Source organism: Melopsittacus undulatus, chromosome 10 (genome assembly GCF_012275295.1).
Source record: "Melopsittacus undulatus isolate bMelUnd1 chromosome 10, bMelUnd1.mat.Z, whole genome shotgun sequence".
Classification (NCBI taxonomy): domain Eukaryota; kingdom Metazoa; phylum Chordata; class Aves; order Psittaciformes; family Psittaculidae; genus Melopsittacus; species Melopsittacus undulatus.
Window position 1 is genome coordinate 12,486,750 of NC_047536.1, and position 21,976 is coordinate 12,508,725.

The following is a 21,976-nucleotide window of genomic DNA, read 5'->3' on the forward strand; positions in this document are numbered from 1 at the left end:
CTGGTCCCATGGGGCACATGAGTGGATTTTGGGGGTCCTGTTGTCTCACATCCCCTCCTGGAGCTACCCATGTGCTGGGGCAGCAGCCCCAGGTGTAGGTCCTGCCCTGCACAGTAGTACCAGGGGATGTGGGGCTCTGCTGTGGCTTTTATTCCCCAGTAACAGCCAGTAAAAGTCCATGGGATCCTTTCTGCTGTTCCTTTAGCACAGGGTGAGCCCTGAGCCCTGCACCTCATTGCACTGGGTCCAGCCCTGGCACGGTGATGTCCTTCCCTCGGCAGCGACCACAGCTACGCATATGCTTCTTCCCAGCAGACAGAGCATTTGCCCAGGAACTGTCGAGAACTTTATATGCTTAAATTTGACACCACATACATTTACCTGTAACAGTAAAATCAGTTGGACCATTAAAGCAGATTATGCACTAATAATTATGCAAATATTCCTTCAGTGAAACTATAAAAATCTCATGAAGATTTAGCACATGGCTATTACAAGGAGAGAAATATGTGGAAAATGAAAATGAAGATCATCATTAACTTTAAGGAGTTGGGGGAATTTTTTTGCTATCATTTCAATACATGATTTGGGATGCCTTTGCAGGTTTAACCTGGAGGAGGTGATTAGTTATAACAGTGCTAAAATACAGCTGCAGGATGAAAATGTGGTCTGCCTGGAGAAATGATGGCTGGAAAAGGAGGTCTCCTGTTCTGTCCTTTCAGAAAGAGCTGGAACAAGATATTAGGGCATTCATTAAGAGTATCTGTATTCCTAGCAGGTAGCTCTAATGGGAATATCCATTTTCCTGTTTCAGGGCATAGATCACTGGTTGGAAGGAACTGCACAGTGGGTTGACCCCTGCCCCTTACAGTGCCCCTGGTTTGAGCTCTGGCTGGAGGAGCAAGGGACCTGCTGCCCTCTGATGCAGGGCAAGGACAGTCACTGCCTGCCCCACAGCAGCTTGATATGGACCACATGATCCTGAGGTTCCTTCTAACCTGGTATTCTGTGTTTCTATGATATTTCACTGTGGTCCATGTTACAAAATGATATAATATTTTGATGAAGAGACCACCCAAAGAAGCAAATTCAGTTTAATTTATTAAAGCTGGGGTCAGCATCCAGGTCCTGATATAACAATACTTAGTTAATTTTTAATACTGCTGGAAGTGTAGGTACCATAGTGATAAGTAAGAAAGAAAAGCTTTGCTTTTTTGTTATACTTGAGTGTTAGCTTGGGTATGTTGAAGTTAGAAACCTAAAGTGTGGTGTGGTACCCAGCAGGGTCCAGCCCCTGCCTGCCCATGTTGTGCCAGGGTAAGAAGCCACCAGTGCATTCAGAAGAGGTGCCTTGGGGGGGTGTTATAAGCACTGTGCCTCACTGGGATGCTCCGGATGTCCAGGGAGATCAGCAGGAGAGGGGAGGGTGCTGCAGATGGGGCTGAATGCATCACTCAGAGTCTAAAGCTCATGAAGAGCTCCCTCCTCCCCACATAAGGTCTGCAGTGCCAGGTACACAGCTGCAGCAGCGATTACCTGGTACCTCGGGGAAGAGGGGCAGGAAGTGCTCTTGGTCCTGTTTTGTTTGCAGGGGGAGCATCTTGTACAACTGCAATTAAACTGCTGGGTTTTGGTTCTGCAGCGTGAGCTGAATTTATTTCCCAGCCCTAGTACTGGAAACACAAACACCTTTGTGAGTTAGAGATTGGTGCTAACATTGTGATGCTGCGCATGGTGTGAGGCGGGAGCAGGGGTAAAGAGCCAGAGAATGTTTTCTGTCTAGTGCAGCTTGCCCCAGCCTGAAAGGGAGGTATCAACTATGGCACAGAGACATGAGTGATCAAAAAGATATGAAATTATGAGGGACAAATCTTCAGTCTTTGGTGCTGGCTGAAAGCTGCAAACGGTACAAAGAGGCTGGTGGAGGCTGGAGTGATTGCTGTAGATAATTGGATCAATACCCGTGTTTGTAGACAGCTTAAAGAGCTGAATTGGAATGTAGAGGCAAACGTGGCAGGAGCTGTGTGGGAATAATCCAGGTGAGAAGAACAGCCTCAAGCAGGACACAAAGCCGGAGGAAAAGGTGGAGACGTTAGGGCAGGGAGGAAAGTGTGGCTGAAGGTATCCAGGTTCTGTATTTTAGGGGGCTTCATCTTCTTGCTGCTGCAGTCAGGGACCAGGTTTCCCTTGAATAACAATTTTACCATGAAAGAAGAGAGGGAGTTGGGTTTGGTTGGGTTTTTTCTTTTTTTCCTGTTATTCTGTTTTGTTTTATTTGTGGTTTCCTGGTGGTTGGGTTGGGGTTGAGTTGGGTTTGGTTTAGTTTGGATTTGGTTTGGTTTGGGTTTGGTTTGGTTTGGGTTGGTTTAGGTTGGGTTGGGTTTGGTTTGGGTGGGGTTTGGTTTGGGTTTGGTTTGTTTGCTTTGGTTTGGGTTTGGTTTGTTTGCTTTGGTTTGGGTTTGGTTTGGTTGGTTTAGTTCACTTGCTTCACTTCGGTTTGTTTGCTTTGGTTTCCTCCTACAAGTCTGCACAGCAGTGACAACCCTCTGATAACCCCACAGGGGTTGTGGGACCCACCATGAGCTCTAATTGCCCAGAGCAGCAGCAGAAGGATCCCACATCTCTCCTGCAAGAGCTGCCAGTGCTCGGGAGATGCAGATGGGTCCCTGGACACAGGAATGGATTTTGGTCCCTGTTATCTCAGGTGGGAGGTGACCCAGTGCTGGAGGCTGCTCCTCTCCTTTCTGCACATGAAGCTGCTCCGTGCCCATGTCCAGCACTGGGGACCCTCACGGCGGGTATGGGAGCACCCAGAGCCTGATGCCCTGCCCTGTCCTGGAGCTCAGGAATGGGCTCAAGGCCAGGCAGCTGGGTTGAATGGATGGGCGGGCACCTCCGGGCTGATAGTACTGTTAATTGAGGGATTATTAGAGACATATTTTAATCCTTCTGCTACTGCATATGTGGGTATTGACCTTCACTGGCACTGCCTCAGGTTGTGCATCACAGTCTAACAGGGTAATTCCATAGCCAGCAGCCTGGCTGCATTAAGTGCTGGCAAGCACGCTTCCATCATCATCGTCATTGTAACTATTATTACTATTATTATTATTACTATTATTATTATTATTGTTATTGTTGTTATTATCTGCAGCCTTGCCTGCAACCTCTGCAGTCATTATCAGCTCTCTTATAGCCATGCTATTTCAGCCTGCGCTCTCTTCAGCTCTCCCAGGTTTTGGTTGGATTAATTCACTAATGCAGAAGGCCAGGGGGAGATGGGATGGCAATAGGAAAAATGTTTCTGTCTCACATGGCTCTGTTGCATGGGTTTATCCCAGCCACACACCACATGTTGCCCCAGCTCACTCACTCACTCACTCACTGACTCAGTCTATCTATCTATCAAATATATATCTATACATCCTCCACCACCGTGAGCACAACATCAGCAAAACACTGTGGTCATTCACAACTCTTACAGTAAGAGAGAGAGCATTTTATGGCAAAGGAGATAAGAGCTAAGATTAAATGATTCTAATGAATAATTCCAGACAGATCAGGACCTGTTCTTTCGGGCTAATGGTGAAAAGAAAAGCTCATAGCTACATGAGTAGCACCATTTCTTTTAGCGCTGGTAATATCACTAAAGCACACACTATTCCCAATGTATTCTGTTAATATTACACATATTAGATGTCTTTATTGGATTTTAAAAAATAATTAGAATAGCTTAATAACAACTGCAAGTAACGCAGGCACGTTTTAGATGTGTCCACAAGTGCCTGTGTCCTTTCAGGGGCCCTGGAGAGGGACTGAGCCAAGGCAGGCTCCTCATTTCATGTCTGTGGCTAAACACAGGGGAAGGAAATGTGGGTTTATCCTTGGAGGTAGACCCAAGGTGATGGCTGTTGCTTGTACAGGCCATTATGCACTGGAACCCTTTATCTGCTACTGCTCATCCGTTATTGTAGCTTATTGTCATTTAATATTGGCTGATAAAGAGGGAAATGGAATGGGTGCAGCAACACCCAGCGCTCCAGCCTCCAGGATTTCAGGCTTACAGATGAGGTCCAGGATGTTGGGGCAAATGCAGAAATAAAATCACAGAAACAGAACCCCAGCCTGGTTTGGGTTGAAGGGACCTCAAAGATCCTCCAGCTCCAACCCCTGCCACAGGCAGGGACACCTTCCACTGGAGCAGCTTGCTCCAAGCCCCTGTGTCAACCTGGCCTTGAGCACTGCCAGGGATGGGGCAGCCACAGCTTCTCTGGGCACCCTGTGTCTGTGCCTCAGCACCTTCAAAGAGCCCCCTCATGTTCTGCTCAGCAGCTCAGCAAGTCCATTGCTGAAAGACATTTACAGTGAAATGCATTCAATAATTTTTGGCAGCCCAGCACTGTCTGGAGGTCTTTAAATACTTCCCAGGTGGTTCAAGGGGTTAAATCCCGAGCAGTTTCTTCCCGCATCCTCTGCTTGCCCAGCTCTATTTCACAGTAAATGGCCACTCTCAGGAATGCAGGCATCGCCTCCCGGATCCACCAGCACTAAATCTTGAAATCAGGAGCGTTTTGCTTCAATAAAGACTAAATAAAATCTGATAAAGGGTTTTCGATTTGGCAGCCTTGAGCAGCACAGGCACGCCTGACTGTGAGCTTGGTAAGATGAGATGGTTTTAGTACCTCTTGTCTACTGTTTGATGTGATCTCTGGGGCAAAATGATCCTGATAGCTGCACCTTACTTTCTCCTCCCATAAAATGGGCATAATAATAAAAATACATCTGGAAAGATGCAGGTTGATGGCACAGAGAGGTGTTTACAGTATTAATGCTTTTAGTGATTTTTAACAAGTCTCTGATGAACCCATTTTTCTCAAGCTCATCTTTGGGAGGCAGCTAATAATTTACATGCAGTCAAATGGCTTCAGGTTGTGCTTGCCTTGTCGTGCTTTAAAAATCCCAGTATTTTGGTATCATTGTCAGCTATTAGTGATATTTCTGTCATCCCCATCCTGCTCCATGACCCAGGGTTACAGCAGCAGCCCCTCTGCAGAGCAGGACTGTCACCACCAGCACAGGGAAGAGCTTCTGCCTAAGAGCTCATCTCAGTCTCCCCTCTGGCAGGTTAAAGCCATTCCCCTTGGCTTGTCCCTACAGGCCCTTGTCCAAAGCCCCTCTCCAGGTTTCTTGTCACCCCTTCAGGCACTGGGAGCCTTCATATATATATATATATATATACGTATATATATATGATTATTTCTTATGTGACAAAATATTCTGGTTTGTCTTGAAATTCAACTTCTGCATCTTATTTTTAATCTTTGAATGGGATATAGAACAACCCCAGCAGAGATGTGGGCTTTCAGGGATAAAAACGGAATACCCCAGTGCCCTTCTTGGACGAAGAGTCTCCTCCCTCCCTGCAGCTCCCCTGTGCTGGTGGGATCAGGGAAAATGAACTGGGATGATCACAAGACATTTCCTGCTTTCAATGCAGAATTGCTCATTGATTCCACAGGCTTTGGCTGGCCAGGTGACAGGGGTGTGTTCAGCTGCTCAGTGCTGTCTGTCCAATGAAAAGCATTGCAAAGACAGCTCCCAAAACGTTAACCTGGACTGTGTGACCCCGGCTGTGTTCAGCAGCCTGGTGCTGGGCCCAGCACTGACCTGGATGCTGTAAGGATCATCCACACAGTGACCGGCACCCGAGGATGAGGTCACCCCTTGTCAGCCCCCAAACCCACACGCAGGGGGTGATGCTGGGTTGGAGCAGGGGCAGGTACCGTCCAGGTACTGTAAGAGCACGCAATGGCCTTGCTGTAGGTCACACAAATGCCAAACACCTTTTTTGTCTTTGGTTGATTTTTATTTATCAATAAAACAATACTACAAAACATGGGAAACATCTGCATTAAATACAGATCTGCTGTTACTCTGCCAGTTTTTAACCTGCTGTATTTACAGAGCTCTCCCTGCAGACGTGGGGTGATGGAGCCTGGGGCTGGTCTCCGCAATGGGGAGAGCAGTGGAGCAGGGAGTGAGGTTCTGTTGCACTCTGCTCATGTTCCAAGACAACCTCCGTGTCTCAGTTTCCTGTAGAAGGCTCCTCCTTGCCCAGCCCCTTCCCTTGATCAGTGGGGAGAGGCGGGAGGTGCAGGGGCTGTGTCCTGAACACAGTGGTCCCACCAACAGTGGAAGGATCTTCCTTCTCCACTGGATGCCGTATTCCCTCTGCTCTGGGGGCACAGCAGTTATGCATTCCCAATCCTGCCAAGCCTAGGAATGATGCATGATGATGCCTCACCCTGCCTGTGGGAACTGCTCTGCTCAGCGAGCAAGACGGGCAGCAGCGTCACCATCCCAGACCTTCTTCTCCATATGGGAAGTGCTTGGGCAGCTGGTCACTGGGGTGTTAGAGCTGGGGAGAGGTGTCCTCTCCTCTGACAGGGTTTGAACAGTGATGAGGTGGTGCCATTCTACCCGCTACCACTTACCTGTGTGGCACAGAGCTGGTCTGGTGCTGCCTGCCCTAGCCACTGCAACTCCATCAGTGAGGGAAAGAAACACTCATATGTGTGTGTATATATATATATATATATATATATGTCTATTTCTCTCTATATAAGCTCCTTTAATTATATAGTTGTAAGGCAGATTAAAGTTATTTTCTCATATGAACTGGCACCAAAAGGAAGCTCTCCTGCTTCCCATGCTCATTGCACAGTGCTGAGTAGGGAAGGTAATTAAATCCTCAGTAATTATCATACAGGTATTGTAACCTGCATTATCTTACAAGTATTCTAACCTGAACAAGCACTGCTCTCACACCAACCCTGATACTACAAGAGGACCAGGCACTAGTCACAAGTGCCAGGACCAGAAGTGTGCAGGCTCCTGTCCTCCTTCAGAGGCGTGCGGGCAGTGCAGTGCTGAGCCCTGCTTGGGACAGAGGCTAGGAGAAACCTGTGTGGAAGGGGGAGATGCAGAAATGTGTGACAATGGCCATATGGCTGCTCCAAAAGTGAAGGCTTGCACTTTAGTTCTCACTTTTCAGTTCAAACCTGAACTAATTTAAACAAAAAAAAAGAGCAAAAAAAAAGGGTATAAGAAATCATTATTCATTTCTTTGTTGTTTGAAGCATTTCTTTCATTTCAGCTTAGACAAAACAATTCTTGTAGTTTCATATTAAAAAAAATGACTTTGTTATTTGTTTGTTCCAAACTGTCATTAAAAAGCCCTGATCAGCCAGCACAGGCAGGATCCAGCAGTCACAAAGGTCTCAGGCACACACAACCTCATCTCATCGGCTCCAGGCACAGGGATTTCCTCTGGGAGCTGCAACAGCAGCATGGGGCTGGCAGGGCCCCACTGCTGGCCCTGCAGGTCCTGGCATGCAGCTGCCAGTGCAGGAGGCAGATGTCTGGGGTGGGAATCGTGTTCTCATGTGGCTCCGGGGCTTCCAGCGCCATCCATCTCCAGGCTGGAGCAGCATGAGCATCCTGCTCGCCATTTGAGGAACCTGAACCTCCAGCAGTGCTTTGCCTTCCATATGCTTGCACAGACACTGTTAATATCCGAATCCCTGCGATGGTGAAGTCCCATATGGGGAGAGCTCTGCAGCATCAGGATCTTTCACCTTCTCCTGGGCAGGGGCCACTGGAAATGTCTTCTCCTGAAGAACAGCCAAGTGCTATAGATTAAAATGAAATTAGTGTCACTTGGGGCACTCAGCCCCCACATGAGCAGCACCTGGTTTCTGGCTCTTTCAGACCCAGCCTGCAGTGATGCTTCCCAATTCAAGTTGAGGATATTGCATATGGGGCCAGAGGAGTGATGTGAGCCAGAACAGCACTAAGCCCTGATCCCTCCCCAATGGCTCTGCAAAAGGGAAGCAGCTGTGACAATAAACCCAGCTGATGAGCCTGTCATCCCAAGGACAGCACTGCTGGGGGAGAGGATGGCAAATGGCTTCCTCCCACCCTCAGCAGCCATTCCCTCTTTTCATCTTTGTAGCAGCCCTGGAGGAATGTCAAGCCTGTTCACCAGGCATCATCTGTGGATGGATGGCATGGGGACAGCTCTCCATCTTCAGAAGAGATACACCAACTTTCCTTCTGTATCCTTCTCCTGCCATGCCCTGCGCTTTCTCCACCTGCAATGAAGCCAGCCCCTTTAGAACAACACAGGATAAAAGTATTTCAAAATATCCTTGGAAATACCCTGGCAGGTGGCCCCTGATGCAGCGATGGCTTTTCCAGAAATATTGCTGCTGGTGACAGTACTCTGAAACCACAGAATCAGAAAATCTCTCTTCAAGTCAGGAAGGCAGAAGAATCTGACCCTGTGACCATCAGCTGGGTGCCAGCCCAGCCCAGAAACAAATGAGACAAAAACAACCCCATCACCTTCTAGGGAGAGTAACCCCCAGCCTACAGGAACTTTACCAGGAACCAGTGCTAGATCACAGTGGGCAAGAAAGCACGTATGTATGTATGTATCTATGTGTGTGTATATGACAGCTGAAGGATACCAAGTTGTCTGTGCTCTTACAGTGCATATGCACTGATTTATGTGGATGCCTGGACACAAATTAGCTGCAGGTTTCAACACCCCCAAACACTAATGGCTGCACTTCTCACCAGCGCGCTATGTAAGTCCTAACTAGCATATGGGGATGAGGAACACCAAGCAGCTGTCTTCACCCATCAGCACTCTGAACACAAGGTCATCTGCTGCCAGCACCTCCCAGCCTCTAGAAATAGGTCTTTTTTAGCAGCTGAATCACAAGTACCTGGCAGGTGCCATTGCAGAAATGACTCCACACAGGTCACTATGACACGGTTGGGTTTTCCAAGCTGTTGTTCTTTCTTTCATGGTGTTATTTGTACCAAGGAAATACAGCAGGCTAAAAGCTACATGATTATTTTCTTTTTTACATACCACAGTAGAAACAGTTACCAAGTTATATTTGTCAGAGTCACAGTAGTTGATGCATATTTGCTATTCACAGACTGCAGAATATTGCCAATAACCTCACTGGTGGGGACTGACAACACAGAGATACATGCATTCATGTGAGACCATTACCAATGATGTCTATACTGTATTAAGCACATTCATTTCTTTAAACACCTTCCAGTAAAATCGATTCCTTGAAATTTGTAGTTAAAACTTTTTGTTTTCTCCACAATTACGCACAAAATAACCTGTAAACAGTTTGACATTACACGTATGTACAAGTGAACCACGTTGGAAAGTAGAGAGGTAATTCAGTGGGTGCCACTTAATCTACGTCAATGTGCAACAGACTGACTCAGCCTCGACAAAGTCATCGAGTGCTTGTATGAGGTCCGAAATGTAACAGAAGCAAGGCCCCGAGTAGGTGAGGACGTCTCCAGCCCCCCCGCTCCGGTGCCGCGGGCCCTGCCGCCTCCTCCGAACCTTCTGCCTGCTCAGCTCCCAGTTCTGCCTTGTCCCATTTGCTTTCGCATTGCTATAGTTTAAAATCTGTAATATCATCCTTATAAACTGATCCTTAGCTAAGTGGTATCGCTGCCAAGAAAAATAAAGAGTGTCTTTTTATAATATAAATAATTTAAATTTAAAAGTGCTTTTTTTTGTTCTTTTAATCTACAAAACCCCGCTGGGGCATAAACTATCCATAAGACTGGACAATTATCTTGTACCATGATACACATGGGGCCTTATGCATAAAGTACTCTGCAAGTCAAGTCCACATTGTACTCGCAATGGTGGGAAGGGCTTCAGGCCAGGGTGAGAACTTGGGGGGTGTTCTCCAGCCTTCCTGGGGCTTGGAGAGCTGTGTGCGGTACAGCTGAAGGGCTCTGCCATGTTATGGTCATTGCCAAGAAAAACCAACCTTGTTTTCTCCTTCAGCCTGCAACTTTGCAAGTAAAATTAATAAATGGACTCACAAAAGTAGAATTAAACCCTCAAAACATTTCCCAGAGTGCTGTGAGGTCTCTGCATGGTGCGTCCATGTGATTTAGGGAAAAATAAAGCAGTTTGGTCCCCACAGGTCTATGTAAATCCCATGTTCTCCCTTGGTCTCTCCCTGATGCTCTGAGCCCTGCTCAGGTCTCCCCCATAAGGCAGTCGCCGACCGTGTGCTCATAAAGGGGTACATCAGCCTCCCCCACTCCTTCAGCTCTCTGCCTTAAGCAAGACTACGAACATACTGTGGCAATGAAGGACTGGCCACACAAGAGCACCCCTAAACACCAGCCCTCTGCCATACACAGAAGTGGTAAGAAGCATAAGTGGATGTGAACTTTATTAGAGCTTAATGGCTTCCCCTCACCCTCACTGGTGTGCCTGTTTTTCTTGAGAAAAGGTGTTTTAGGGGAGTCTCAGTCCCACTGAAGTCAATGTAAGTTTCAAATTAGTTTCAACAGAACCTGTATTTGGTCTTTGTTGTGTGTAGAAAGAAGCTCGAATCCCATTTTGCTCCCCAGCTATTTTAGAAAGAATAAAGTACTCTGTTAACCGAGTTTTGTTCTGGCTTGCTATTGCTAAGTGACCAAAAATGTCCTAGGGACAGACATGGGTTCTCTCACTGAAAGAAAGTAGAATTGAGCTGAATATTCCCAGAGCTCCAAACCCAGCTACCTTATAGACAACCTGTTATTCCAGCTTCAAATCCCTCCACTGCGCTGCATCTGTCTCCCACCTTTCCCTGATCGCCCAATTTCAGCTATAACATTTCCATACCCACCTAGTACAGGAATTTCTCCCACCCCTTCCAACAGCCAATGGTGCCACATCCTGAGACAAGGGAGAACAACCATGCTAGGAAGGCAGGAGCGTGTGCCCTCCTCCCACGGTGCATGTATGTAACTGTAGGTATGGATATGGATTTGTATGTATGTATGTGTGCACAACACTACTTTGGGGGAGAGGTCTTCCAGAGGTAACACCTTTTCACCCTCCTGTGATAAGAAAATCTCTGTGCCTGGGCAGGGAGGGGACCATCAGCACTGGCACAAGGTCTGGTTGCTCTTTCCTGACCTGCTGCCACCCACATGTGAATTAAGGGTCTCTGGAGAGCAGTATTTTCCACAGCCATCGTGCCTGTCTCTGCCCCTCAGCAGGGTCCAGTGCCCAGCTGATGGTGGCAGAACAAGGTGCCCAGAGCATGGCTCTTTGGTGGGGTGCAGTTCTGGCCATGGGGTACTGGTGGTCCAGAGAAAAGCAGCAAGGAAAGGAGGGGGAGAAGGGGACTCGGAGCAGCAGTAACGGATGCTGTGCAGCATCCAGCGGCTGAGCTCCACTGGAAAGGGGGAGAGGGCCCCCCACCATTGCCCAGGGGCTTCTTGGCAGCAGAGACTCTTCCACCTCGAGCCTGCCAGCACAAAAAGCCTCAAAGCTCAGCCCATAGCTCCTGTGAAACAACTGCAACATGACGCTGGACAAGAATGAGATCCCTGCATAACACAGCAGCACGAGAGCGCATAAACACCCATATATACCCCCATGCCCAGGCACCCACTCTCCTCCGGCCCCATCCTGGTTGTGGTTCCTGGCAGATTAGACCTGCCTGTGATTACTGCAGTTTAAGACCTTTATTTCTGTAGCACTGGAGAGTAATAACCATTTCATCTAAAACTGAAGACATGAAGGCCACATAAATCAAGCCCATTCGGGCACGTTTCATTTGGTCTAATTTTTCTACAGTTATTCATCATGGCGCAATCCTGTGCGCCCTGAATGTCACTGGAACACACACACACACACTCACACACACAGTGCCTGCTCTTCCACTGTCACATATTTTAGAGCCCCAGCATTTATGGTATTAAAAAGAGAAGCGGATGATCTGGTGCGGTGGGAAGGACAAGGTTTTAGCTGCAGCCTGCTGCTGAGGGGTGACCTGTCCCGACCCACACACAGCTGGAAACTGAGGGAGAGCCCTGTCTGTTCCCCAGTTTTCTTTGCTTGCTGCTGGGGAGGGGGGGAGAGAGATGTAGGAAATTATGAGTAGGAAAATAAAAACACTATAAACCAACCAACAAATAACTGAGAGCAGCCAAATCCATGGATCTTGTGCAAAGTGTTGATTTCCATGCAAAAAATGAGCAGGTAAGCAGAGGGCTGCTGCATTTCCAGGCCTGAACTGGTTCTAGAGCCTGATCCCAAGAAGTGCTGCATTTTCTCACTGAGCCCTGCATTTCCCAGGTCAGCCCCTGCTTCACAACCACACTCTGTTACCAGTGCTGCATGCTCACGGCAAGAAACAGCACTCTCCTTGCGTGCTGAGAGATGCATACACCAGAGATGATGCCAAGCTGCCATATCCAAGCCCCATGCTCCAAAGGCTGGAAGATGCACTGCTGGGAGGGTTTTCCTCCTCTCCACAGCCAGCTCATGCCATGGATCCCTCTGGACAAGTATTGCTTCCTTTTCCACTGGTAAAAACTGCATCTCACAATGAGCACATCTGCAGCTGCGCGATGGGTATGAACCTCTGCCCGTGCAGACCCAATACCAGGGTCCCTGTAGTGTCCCAGCCAGGCGTGCAGGCACAATGGAACCCTGCAAGGATGAAGACATCACCTTGCATGAAGAGAACAGAAATCATCTGTGCAGACTTGACTTCACCTCCCATAGCAGCTTCTGAAAGTTAAGAGGGGGAAAGCCCTGGAACCTGCAGGACACTAGAGAAGTTAGAGTCAAAGTGCTTTGTGTTACCAGCACTATCACTTCCCATACTTTTACATATATATATAAAATATCTCCCTCTTCCTATGCCTTCAGAAAACAAATAATTTACCTCAAATACCACAGCTGCTTTGTACTGAGTTATAGACAAAGCAGGTAACTGCAGTAATGCATTTTTCCATCACTCTCGGCAGCCTGAGCTCATGACCAGCCTGTACCTGCATCGGGTACATTCACCAGCCCTGTGTCTCAGACCCCTTGCCCAGGCACTACCTGGCACTGACAGCCTGCTGCACCCCATCGCTCCCATTCCCCAAGCTCTGCACCCCGGGCCTGTGGCTGCGGGATCTGATCCGCGCAGGACCAGCCTTGCCCATGGCTTCCCAGCCAACAGGAGCTCATGGCACGGTTTGCTGGCTACCGCCCTGCCACCAGCTGCAGATGGGACCAGCACAGATGGGGGTGTCTGTGGGGGTGGGAACATAGGTACCTCCTCCTGGGGCTTGTGCTGCCTCCTGAAACGTGCATGACTCCTGTCCTGCAGTGAGGATCCCCTGCCAGTCACTGCACTGCACATGGCTCATGTAATCCCTTGGAATGGCTTCTGTGCAGGAGCTGGGGCCAAGCATGCCTGCAGCACTCCACCATCAGCACCAGCAGAATTCCTACAGCTTTCCAACTGGGATCAGCACGCATCCAACCCACTGCTACCAGAGAGCCTTCAGAAACACGACAAGAGGTGCAGGGAGGACACAGAGGGAACAAGATCGTCAAAAACAAATGGAATATTTTGCTGACAGCAACAAAGCCCCACACACTGCTCCCTGGTCTCCACTGAAATGCATTTACAGTGTCTCAGAGAAGGAGAGGGAAGAGGCAGAGAGGAGAGGGCCCGTGGGATGGGTTTTCTACTGTTCAACCCTCAAAGACCTGAAGAAGAAACAGAACATCCACAGACTGCTAAAAAATGCTCTTTTCTGAGAAAGTGCAGTTATAAGGAGAGAGCCAAAAAATCTTTAAGCGATATATATTGATATATATATACATATATATATACACAGATATATATACACACATATATATATGCACATATATATATATACACATGCTTAAGGTAAACTGTCATGGCATAGCTTGTTTCTGTGAGCAGTGTACATCCCTCCAACCAAACTGTGCACTACGAGGAGACGGGGGGAGGCAGCCGCCCTGGACCAGGACACTGCCTGCCCATGGGCCACATCCACCAGCAGCAGCAGCCTCCCCTCCCCACTGAGCATCCCTCGCCCTCGGCATGGATGTGCCCTTAAGGTATTCAGCTTGTGTAAGACTCAGAGTTTACAAAGAAAAAGCGTTTGTCATTGTGCTTCCACGACTGGAAAAATCTCGTTGCCCTAGGACTAGAAATGTTAAGGTGAAAGAGGCAAATTAGGCAGTACAATAGAGATGAATTCTGTTTCGTTTGTGACCTAACAATTATTATTGGGAATTATCTTCGTATCACTTAAAACCTTGCTCTAACAGTGAGCAGGTCGTGTGCTTCCCCCGCCCTGAGCCTATAGGTGGTACTTCCGCAGCAGTTCGGATTGCCAGGGATGTTTCCTCTCTGGAAACCTGTCTGGAATTTTGATTTTGAGGAAATCCTGGATGCATTTTTCCAGCTCCTCCTCAATGGAGAGCTTCTCCTTCACCGCTTTCTTCTTGCTGGAGTTGGACTCGCGGGAGCCGGAGGTGAGAGTCCGGAGCAGGTCGCTCTTCCTGCGGATCTCGGACTGCTGCAGCAGCTGCACCGGCCCCTTCTTAGCCGGCCGGTCCAGAGTCTGTATGTTGGGCTGGCGGGTGACGGGGCCGCAGATGACGGTCTCCTGCGGGGAGCTGGCCTCAGACTGGCTGTCGCAGCTCGACGTGGACAGCTCGTTGCAGGACGTGCCGCTCTCCCCCTCCTTGTCACCTTTGCCGTTCTTGCAGCAGCAGTCGCAGTGGGACGAGGACCACCTGGAGGGTTCGCCTGCAAGAGGAACAGACCCGGGTTAGCGGCGGCTCTGACACCCCGCTGTGCCCCAGGCAGGCTGCTCACTCCACCTCGCGGGGAACGTTCCTCGATGTCCCCACAAACTGACGCCAAAACCTCCTCAGGTGGGAGCTGATCTCCACCTAACTTGGGAGCTCCTTCATCTGCTTCCCCCCTCGGCTTCCATGAACTCAGAGAATCACAGAATAAATCCCAGACTGGTTTGGGTTGAAGGGACCTTAAAGCACCTCCAGCTCCAACCCCTGCCAGAGGCAGGGACCCCTTTCACTGGAGCAGCTTGCTCCAAGCCCCTGTGTCCAACCTGGCCTTGAGCACTGCCAGGGATGGGGCAGCCACAGCTTCTCTGGGCACCCTGTGCCAGCGCCTCAGCACCCTCATTTTCTGCACACATTTGGGTCACAGGCACCCCACCAGCTATCACTTCACAGCTACAGGGAAGAAGAGGGGGTGCAGCCCCTCATGCCGTGCTGGAGGGCCAGATTCTGCTCAGGGGGTGCTCTATGCGCCAGGGGACACCCCAGCTGCCATCAGGCACATCTAGAATGTATACTTCATTACCACAAAACAAGCCTTTCATAAGTTAATTAAGGCCTAATAGATGCTAATTTCACTTAATGAATATTCAGCAAGGATGGGCATACAGCGGTGAGCCGAGAGGCAGAAATGTATCTATTCATGAGGTGAAACAATGAAAACCAGGCAAGATGTGGGTGCCGGAGACAGTGGTGGGTTTGGGAGGTTCCTGGGGTAACCTCAGTGCCACAGGTGGGAGATTTCATTGAGTTGGGGTCTGAGGCAGGGGAGGACCTTTATTCACCATGGGATGAATGGGAAGCCGTCAGCTCCAATCCCCAAGGACCTGCAGATCGTGGGGATCCTCCCAGTTCCCAGTGCAGGACATGGGTCTCTTCATCCCGGCTCTGGGTGCTGTCAGGGGGACAGACAGTGCCCTGTGTTTTGCAGTGAGGGGAAGCGCCTGCAGCAGCACCAACCCATGCAGCACCCGTAGCTGAGCAGGATGGGTGCTGAGCCCCGGCACCAGCCACCATTCCTGCAGCAAACTGAACATTGCACTGATTTAACCACTGAATTCATTAATTAATGTCTAAATGCTTTGAGATTCTGAGATAAAAGGGGCTAATTAATTCTGGCCTGGCTTTCCTGGCTTTCTCCCTGATCTCAGCACATTCGTCTCCCAGTGCCCTAATTATAATTATTATTATTTGAAGCTTCTGAAGATGCAGCAAAGACTCTGATGTATAATTGACACACAAACCATCAGCCTTCCAGTTTCTCTCTTCTCCTCTCCCTCTTCCACAACAAACCCACTGCAAGCAGGGCACAGGAAATCCCTGTGCAGAGGGGCTGCTGGTGTGCAGAAAACCAGGGAGAGAACCGAGACAGAAAATGCAAGTGGCACAGAACCTCCATGCTGAAATCAGTGAAGTCTCCTTGTTGTGAGAAGAGGCACACAGACCCTCACCCTGGCCATCACAGATAACCAGCTTGCTCCAAGCCCCTGTGTCCAACCTGGCCTTGAACACTGCCAGGGATGGGGCAGCCACAGCTTCTCTGGGCACCCTGTGCCAGCGCCTCAGCACCCTCACAGGGAAGAGCTTCTGCCTAAGAGCTCATCTCAGTCTCCCCTCTGGCAGGTTAAAGCCATTCCCCATGTCCCCTGCAGTTTTCACAGCCCTTTCCCTGAGGCCTGGGGTTGAGTTGGTCTGGGGTTACTTTCGCGTTGTCGTTCCCAGGGGGAAAATTCTGTGTGAGCCAGGCACAGGATAACAAACAGAGGGTTTGTTGCTACAGATACCAGCTAGCAACAAACTGCTCACCAAGAGGCTCTGAGACTTCTTACTCAAAGGGAAGGGACAATGCAGGGCACAGAGGTTTGGCACCAAGTGCTCCTTGAGGCAGTGTCCAGACACACATGGGCTGTACCAGCCTTTGTCTGTGAGCATCCTAATTTGAGCCATTCTGTTTCACTGCTCTCAATCCAGTCTCATCCATTTCTGTTGTCCTTGTACTCTTCTTACTGCTTCTTTTCCTTCAGAGCCATTAAGCTGTTAGCTTTAGGTTTCTATTTCTAGTTCATATTCCCTTTCCTCTTCCTTGTCCCTCCACCTTTAACCTCTCAACTGTCCTCAGGCTCTGCTGATTTCTCCACACTTTATCTCTTTTGCTGGGGCTAATGCAGCAAATGACCCCCACCTGGGCAGTACTAACACCACAGCCAGGACTCCTGGCAGGTGGGAATGGGTAGTTCCTGCTCTGAGCCACCCTTGGCCAGCCCCCATCCCCTCCAGCCCATGGGAACCTATCCATGGAGCACTTGAGAGGCTGATGCTCTTGCCTCCGTGCTTCCTTTGTTTGCAACCTGGTGAAGCAAATATTTTCTCTTCCACACCAAAAAATATTGAAGAGTTGAAGCTTTTAAAAATACTGCACATTATTCATATAGTAAACAAAAAATGGATTGCCTCTAGGTCTGAAGATAAGGTGATGGTGGCGAAGTGACAATTTGATTTAGATCACTCATCCATGCGTGCACAACGCCTCGAACAATTTTGTCATCCATGCATGAATTAAAGGTGTTGTGATTGATGAGAGACCAAGGTCTAATTGGTGTTTTAATAAATATATTCTGACTTGGTAATCGAGCCAGATTTATCAGCAGAAAATGCCCCTGTCTAAATAAAATTACCAAGGTAAAGCTTAGGAACAATGACAAATGCCATGGCTCGGGGACGGGTGCTGGCAGCAGGACGGGCACGCGGCAGGTTTATTTGCATTTGGGATCAAGTATCTTCAGTCAAATTTCAGCAAGCAAACAAAGCCAGGGATGGACTTGACAGCAATGTTATTGCTTTGAACTCTGCCATATGTTCAAAGGAGGCAGCAAGAGGGAAGGAGGGGAACTGATGGAGCCAGGACGTGAGCTGCTCTCCTCACATCCCAGCATCCTTCGTAGCCCACTCTACTCATTTAATTCTTCTATGTTAAAGAGTTTTCCATGTATATTTTCTTAACTTGCCAATCCAGTGTAAAAATCAGAATTATTTGCCCGTGGCCTCTCTGTCTGCAGAGGTCTACACCTTGTGCAAGAGAACTTGTCCCCAGCCAGCACATACACTTCTATCAGGAGGCTCTCTCCCAGCACTGTCATTTTACCAGAGCTCCTGTGATTTTTCCTAAAACACTCAAATCTGGAAATGAACTTAGGTAAGAGTATCAGATCTGTTTGAAAATAAAAATAAGTTCCCCAAATGGTGGAGAAAATATGAGACCTGGTGTTAACATACCAGAAGGCATATGAAATGAGCCAAAATATTTATATGTGGATCTTTCTCAAAGTAACATGTGATGAAGTTAGAATTCAGGGTGGGAAGGGAAGCACAAAGTGTGAGCAGCAGTATGGTAAGAAACAGAAAGCATTTGGAGAAATTGCTCAACCGTGGCCATCAGCGTGGTCAGGCACTCTTGACCATCATGATGTACCCCACAGCATGCTGGCTCCTCCTGCACTGCATAGCAAAAGCCTGTTTATTAGAGGGAAACCACTTCCATGGTCAAGTTGGTTTTTTGGGGGTCACTTTTCTATGTAGCAAACACACCTGAGTTCACATTGAGAACAACCAGCCACTGCAATAATCTCCCCAAGGAAGTGGTGGACACCCCAACACAGGACACTGTTAACATTTGGCTGGACAAGGTGCTAGGACATCTAGTCCAGGCCGTGTTTTGCCTAGAATGATTGGAGTAGATGATCCATAAGGTCCCTTCTCAGCTGGGACTCTATGATTCTATGATACCCAGCAAACCCATCCCAGGAGGACTCTTCAGCTTCAGGCATCTCCCACCACAACAAGCTGTCGGTAAGGGTGGCTGTCCCCACAGCAGGATCAGCCTGGCCTGTCCCATCAGCATCCTTCCTAGGACGGGGTGATAGCTCAGCAAATGTCTCCGTCATTAACTCAGGTCATCTATCAGCTTCTAATTGTTTCTGATTATGGTCTCCTCAAATCAATCCTTTTTTGAAACCTCTTTATCAGCCTAACCATAGCTATCTGCTTCACCAAATCCTCCTCTGGAAGGACTGTGGACATCATTCAGGCTTGTACAACCAGATTTATTTGCCTTTCCACCCTGTAGCTCCCATCCACTAAGGAAAACCTTTGGCTGTACAGAAGCAAGAGCATAGCTGAGCAATACCCTTCCAATTCTCACCTGCATTCTTCATTGACAGATTAACAAGCATTTAGCTCAAAGAAGAGAAGGGAAATGAATAGCCTGGTTTATAGGCTGAAGAGGTCTGACTGTTCAGCATTCCCAGTACAAGAAGTAATTCAAGGATTAATCCAGTGCTGCTGGCCTCCTTGCTTTGTACTCCCCTTTCCAAATACTGTGATTAGAGACAATATTTGGCCATCAGGACCATGGCATTTATCTTCCCCTGGGAAAATGACACTGATATAAAAACAGAAGCAGCAGAAGTGTTCTCCTGCCCACAGTGTTTGCTCTTTCTGTCTCTGTGTCAAACATCTCCAGCTTGTTTAAGCTGGGTGCACAGGGAATTAAGAGCTGCCACTACCAGCATCTTCCTCCTTCAAGTCCAGCCTTGGCCCCTCAAATGTAAGACTTTTCTGTATCTTTTTGAACTTATTATTACTGTATTTACACCATATCTTAATACAATCATTCATTGGACCTTCTGTTACTCTAAATTTACACCCAAGAACTTGGAAGTGGTATGACTGAATTAAGCCAGCCTGGGTTGAAGAGCGAGGGTTTTCCTTGTCTTCCCTGAGCAATCCCCTGGCATTACCATGTGAGGAGCTCAGATCTGCATTACCTTCTCAGCAGAAAAAGACACAAACGCCCCTGGTAGGACATTGAATTGACACAAAAACCGGGGAGCAATGCAGGTGATTGCAATTGACACTCCCCTACCCCCCCTCACCCTCCCGGAGCTGTTCTGCACTAATGTATTCTTGATGTTTATTAGGAAAGAAATTCCAATTGCCCATTAATTACAACACAGGTATAAACCAAATCAGCCGGAATCATCAGAAAACACATCCCCTCCCAGTGCCCTAATTTTAGCATTGCCCTCATGAGCATCCCTGCGGGCTCCTCAGCAGCTAAAGCAGAGCAATGCAGAACTAGATGAATGTCAATGAAGCATCAGTGCCTCAAGGCAAAGCCAGGGCAGCTTCCTCAGCTGGGGCAGAAGCGCCCACTGTGCTTTGGATCCACAACTCCACACAGTTCTGGTCTTGTAGGAAAGACCTCAAGATACACACATCTGTACATATTTGCATACCTATAGGTAAACCCCACGGTTTACGTTCCCATTTGAGCCCTGGTTTGGACACCTCTTGTAGTTAGCCAAGCCAAAGTGTGTACTGCTCCTGCTTTGTGAAGATGCGCTCTGTAATGTGCTGGCAGATGGTTATGGAAATATAGAGCCATCACATTTGAAAATTAGAACTCATGAACTCAGAAATGCTCTGGAGATATGAAGCTATCATGTCAGCCTATGTTGTTCCAATTAATTGCAATCAATTGCTAATTGAGAGCTATTTTTAGACTTACCATTACTCTGAGCATAATCTGCGTGCTCTACTTTGTCCCCACCACAAATGACATTGGTGCAAAGAAATCTCAGGGAAGAGAGTGAAGAAGAAGACCAGGAGCCAGATTCCTGATTCTGTTCTGCCTTTTTGGCAGGTACAATGAAATTAGGAGGTGTAGATTTAAAAAATCTACAGGACAGGAACTGAGATGAGGAACTTCAGTCACCTGTTGGGCTTCACCGCTAAAACCTTCCAAAAAAGCAGCTCCGATATTCCTGAGTACATCCATTTGCTTAATCCCTGGATTTACAAACAGTACTGAAGTCTCCTTTGTTGAAATTAATGTCTTCAAAGAACACTGCACCTCAAATCCAAGCTTGGATACAGGCTGGAAGGGGTTTGGAGCAACCTGGTCTAGCGGAAGGTGTCCCTGCCCATGGCAGGGGTTGGGACTGTGTGAGATTTAAGGTCCCTTCCCACAAACACCAGTCTGGGATTCTATGAATAATGGTGAAAAAGTGTCAAAGGCAGAAGGCAAAGTAGACAGACAGGGACACAGGCAGAAAGATCTACACTCATGCCTTGTGTTAGTATGTTCATGTTTTAAAAACAAGGGCACATCCTTAGGGAAAGGAGGAGCTGGTTGGGATGGGTTCATGGGAACAAAGCAGCCTGGGCTGTGTCTTCCCCTGGACTGGCTTTATAGAAAAGGGCCCTAAATCCCAATAGAGTTATTTTGACATAAAAATCCAGTGCCCTAAATAACTGCACAGCATTCAGCAAGAGGCTGGGTGCTTCCTGCCAAAGCTGGTGGAGCAGGGAAATGCAACCGGGATAGAACTTGGAGGCAAGAGGCATTTACAAGCAAGACCAGTGCACTGAGAGGCAGCAGGTCTGTCACTCAACAACTACACTCAGACACGCACCAGCTTGACAAGCTATTTCATGATGTCAAGCAGAAAAATCCCCAGGCAAGGAGATAACTAATTCTTAAATGAGGAGTTTTTGCTAACGGTGCTGCTTTCAACCAACAAGTGAGATTGTATTTTAACCAACTTGCAGCTCTGCTGTCTTTTCATTGTATTTTACTATGGTTCTAGTTGGAGCAAACTCAGCTCTCCTTTTAAAATACCCAAGTTAAAATTGTTCTTCCTGGTTATTTAATCACCTGTTTTCTTCCCTTTTACTTCCCACCTGGTCCTCATATATAAATACCCATCTCCTTGGATGCTGTCTGTGGACATTTACAGTTGCCATCATCATAGGGATAAATTCACCCCTTTCACCTCACATTTATTCTGTTCTTGCAGTCTCTGTTGCTCCAGTTTCTTCTCTCTCATCTCTTACTCTCAGTATCAAGTGATTTGCTATTCTTGGAGCATCCTCCCATTGTCTCTTTGTCTCTGCTCCAGTGCTGTTCCCAAAAGTCACCCTTCCCATGAATTCTTCTGGGGCTCCTCACTCAGATCTCCCCCTGGACTCTGCTGTCCAGTTCTCCTTTTCCTTTGGGTTACCACTTTCTTGCCTCTTTTCTTCACTAGGCTTTTTCTTTCACTTTACTCACTCACTGCATGGGGGTTTAGGATGCTATGAATTGGTAATTGAGCTGTAACAATAGGCAGTGAACTGTTACAGCTCACAACTGAAATCACTCTGTTGAATAAGAGATGATGATGAACCTAAACCCAA

General features: G+C 48.0%; 1 protein-coding gene across 1 annotated transcript in view; it reads right to left on the reverse strand.

Moving 5' to 3' along the window:
• Positions 1–14,201: 14,201 nt before the first annotated feature.
• KCTD16 (potassium channel tetramerization domain containing 16) overlaps positions 14,202–21,976 on the reverse strand; it is a 50,473-nt gene continuing 42,698 nt past the window's right edge. The window contains exon 3 of the mRNA XM_005147294.3: positions 14,202–14,684. Coding sequence (XP_005147351.1) covers positions 14,233–14,684 — 452 coding nt within the window. The 3' untranslated portion in view covers positions 14,202–14,232. The remainder of the gene's footprint in view (positions 14,685–21,976) is intronic.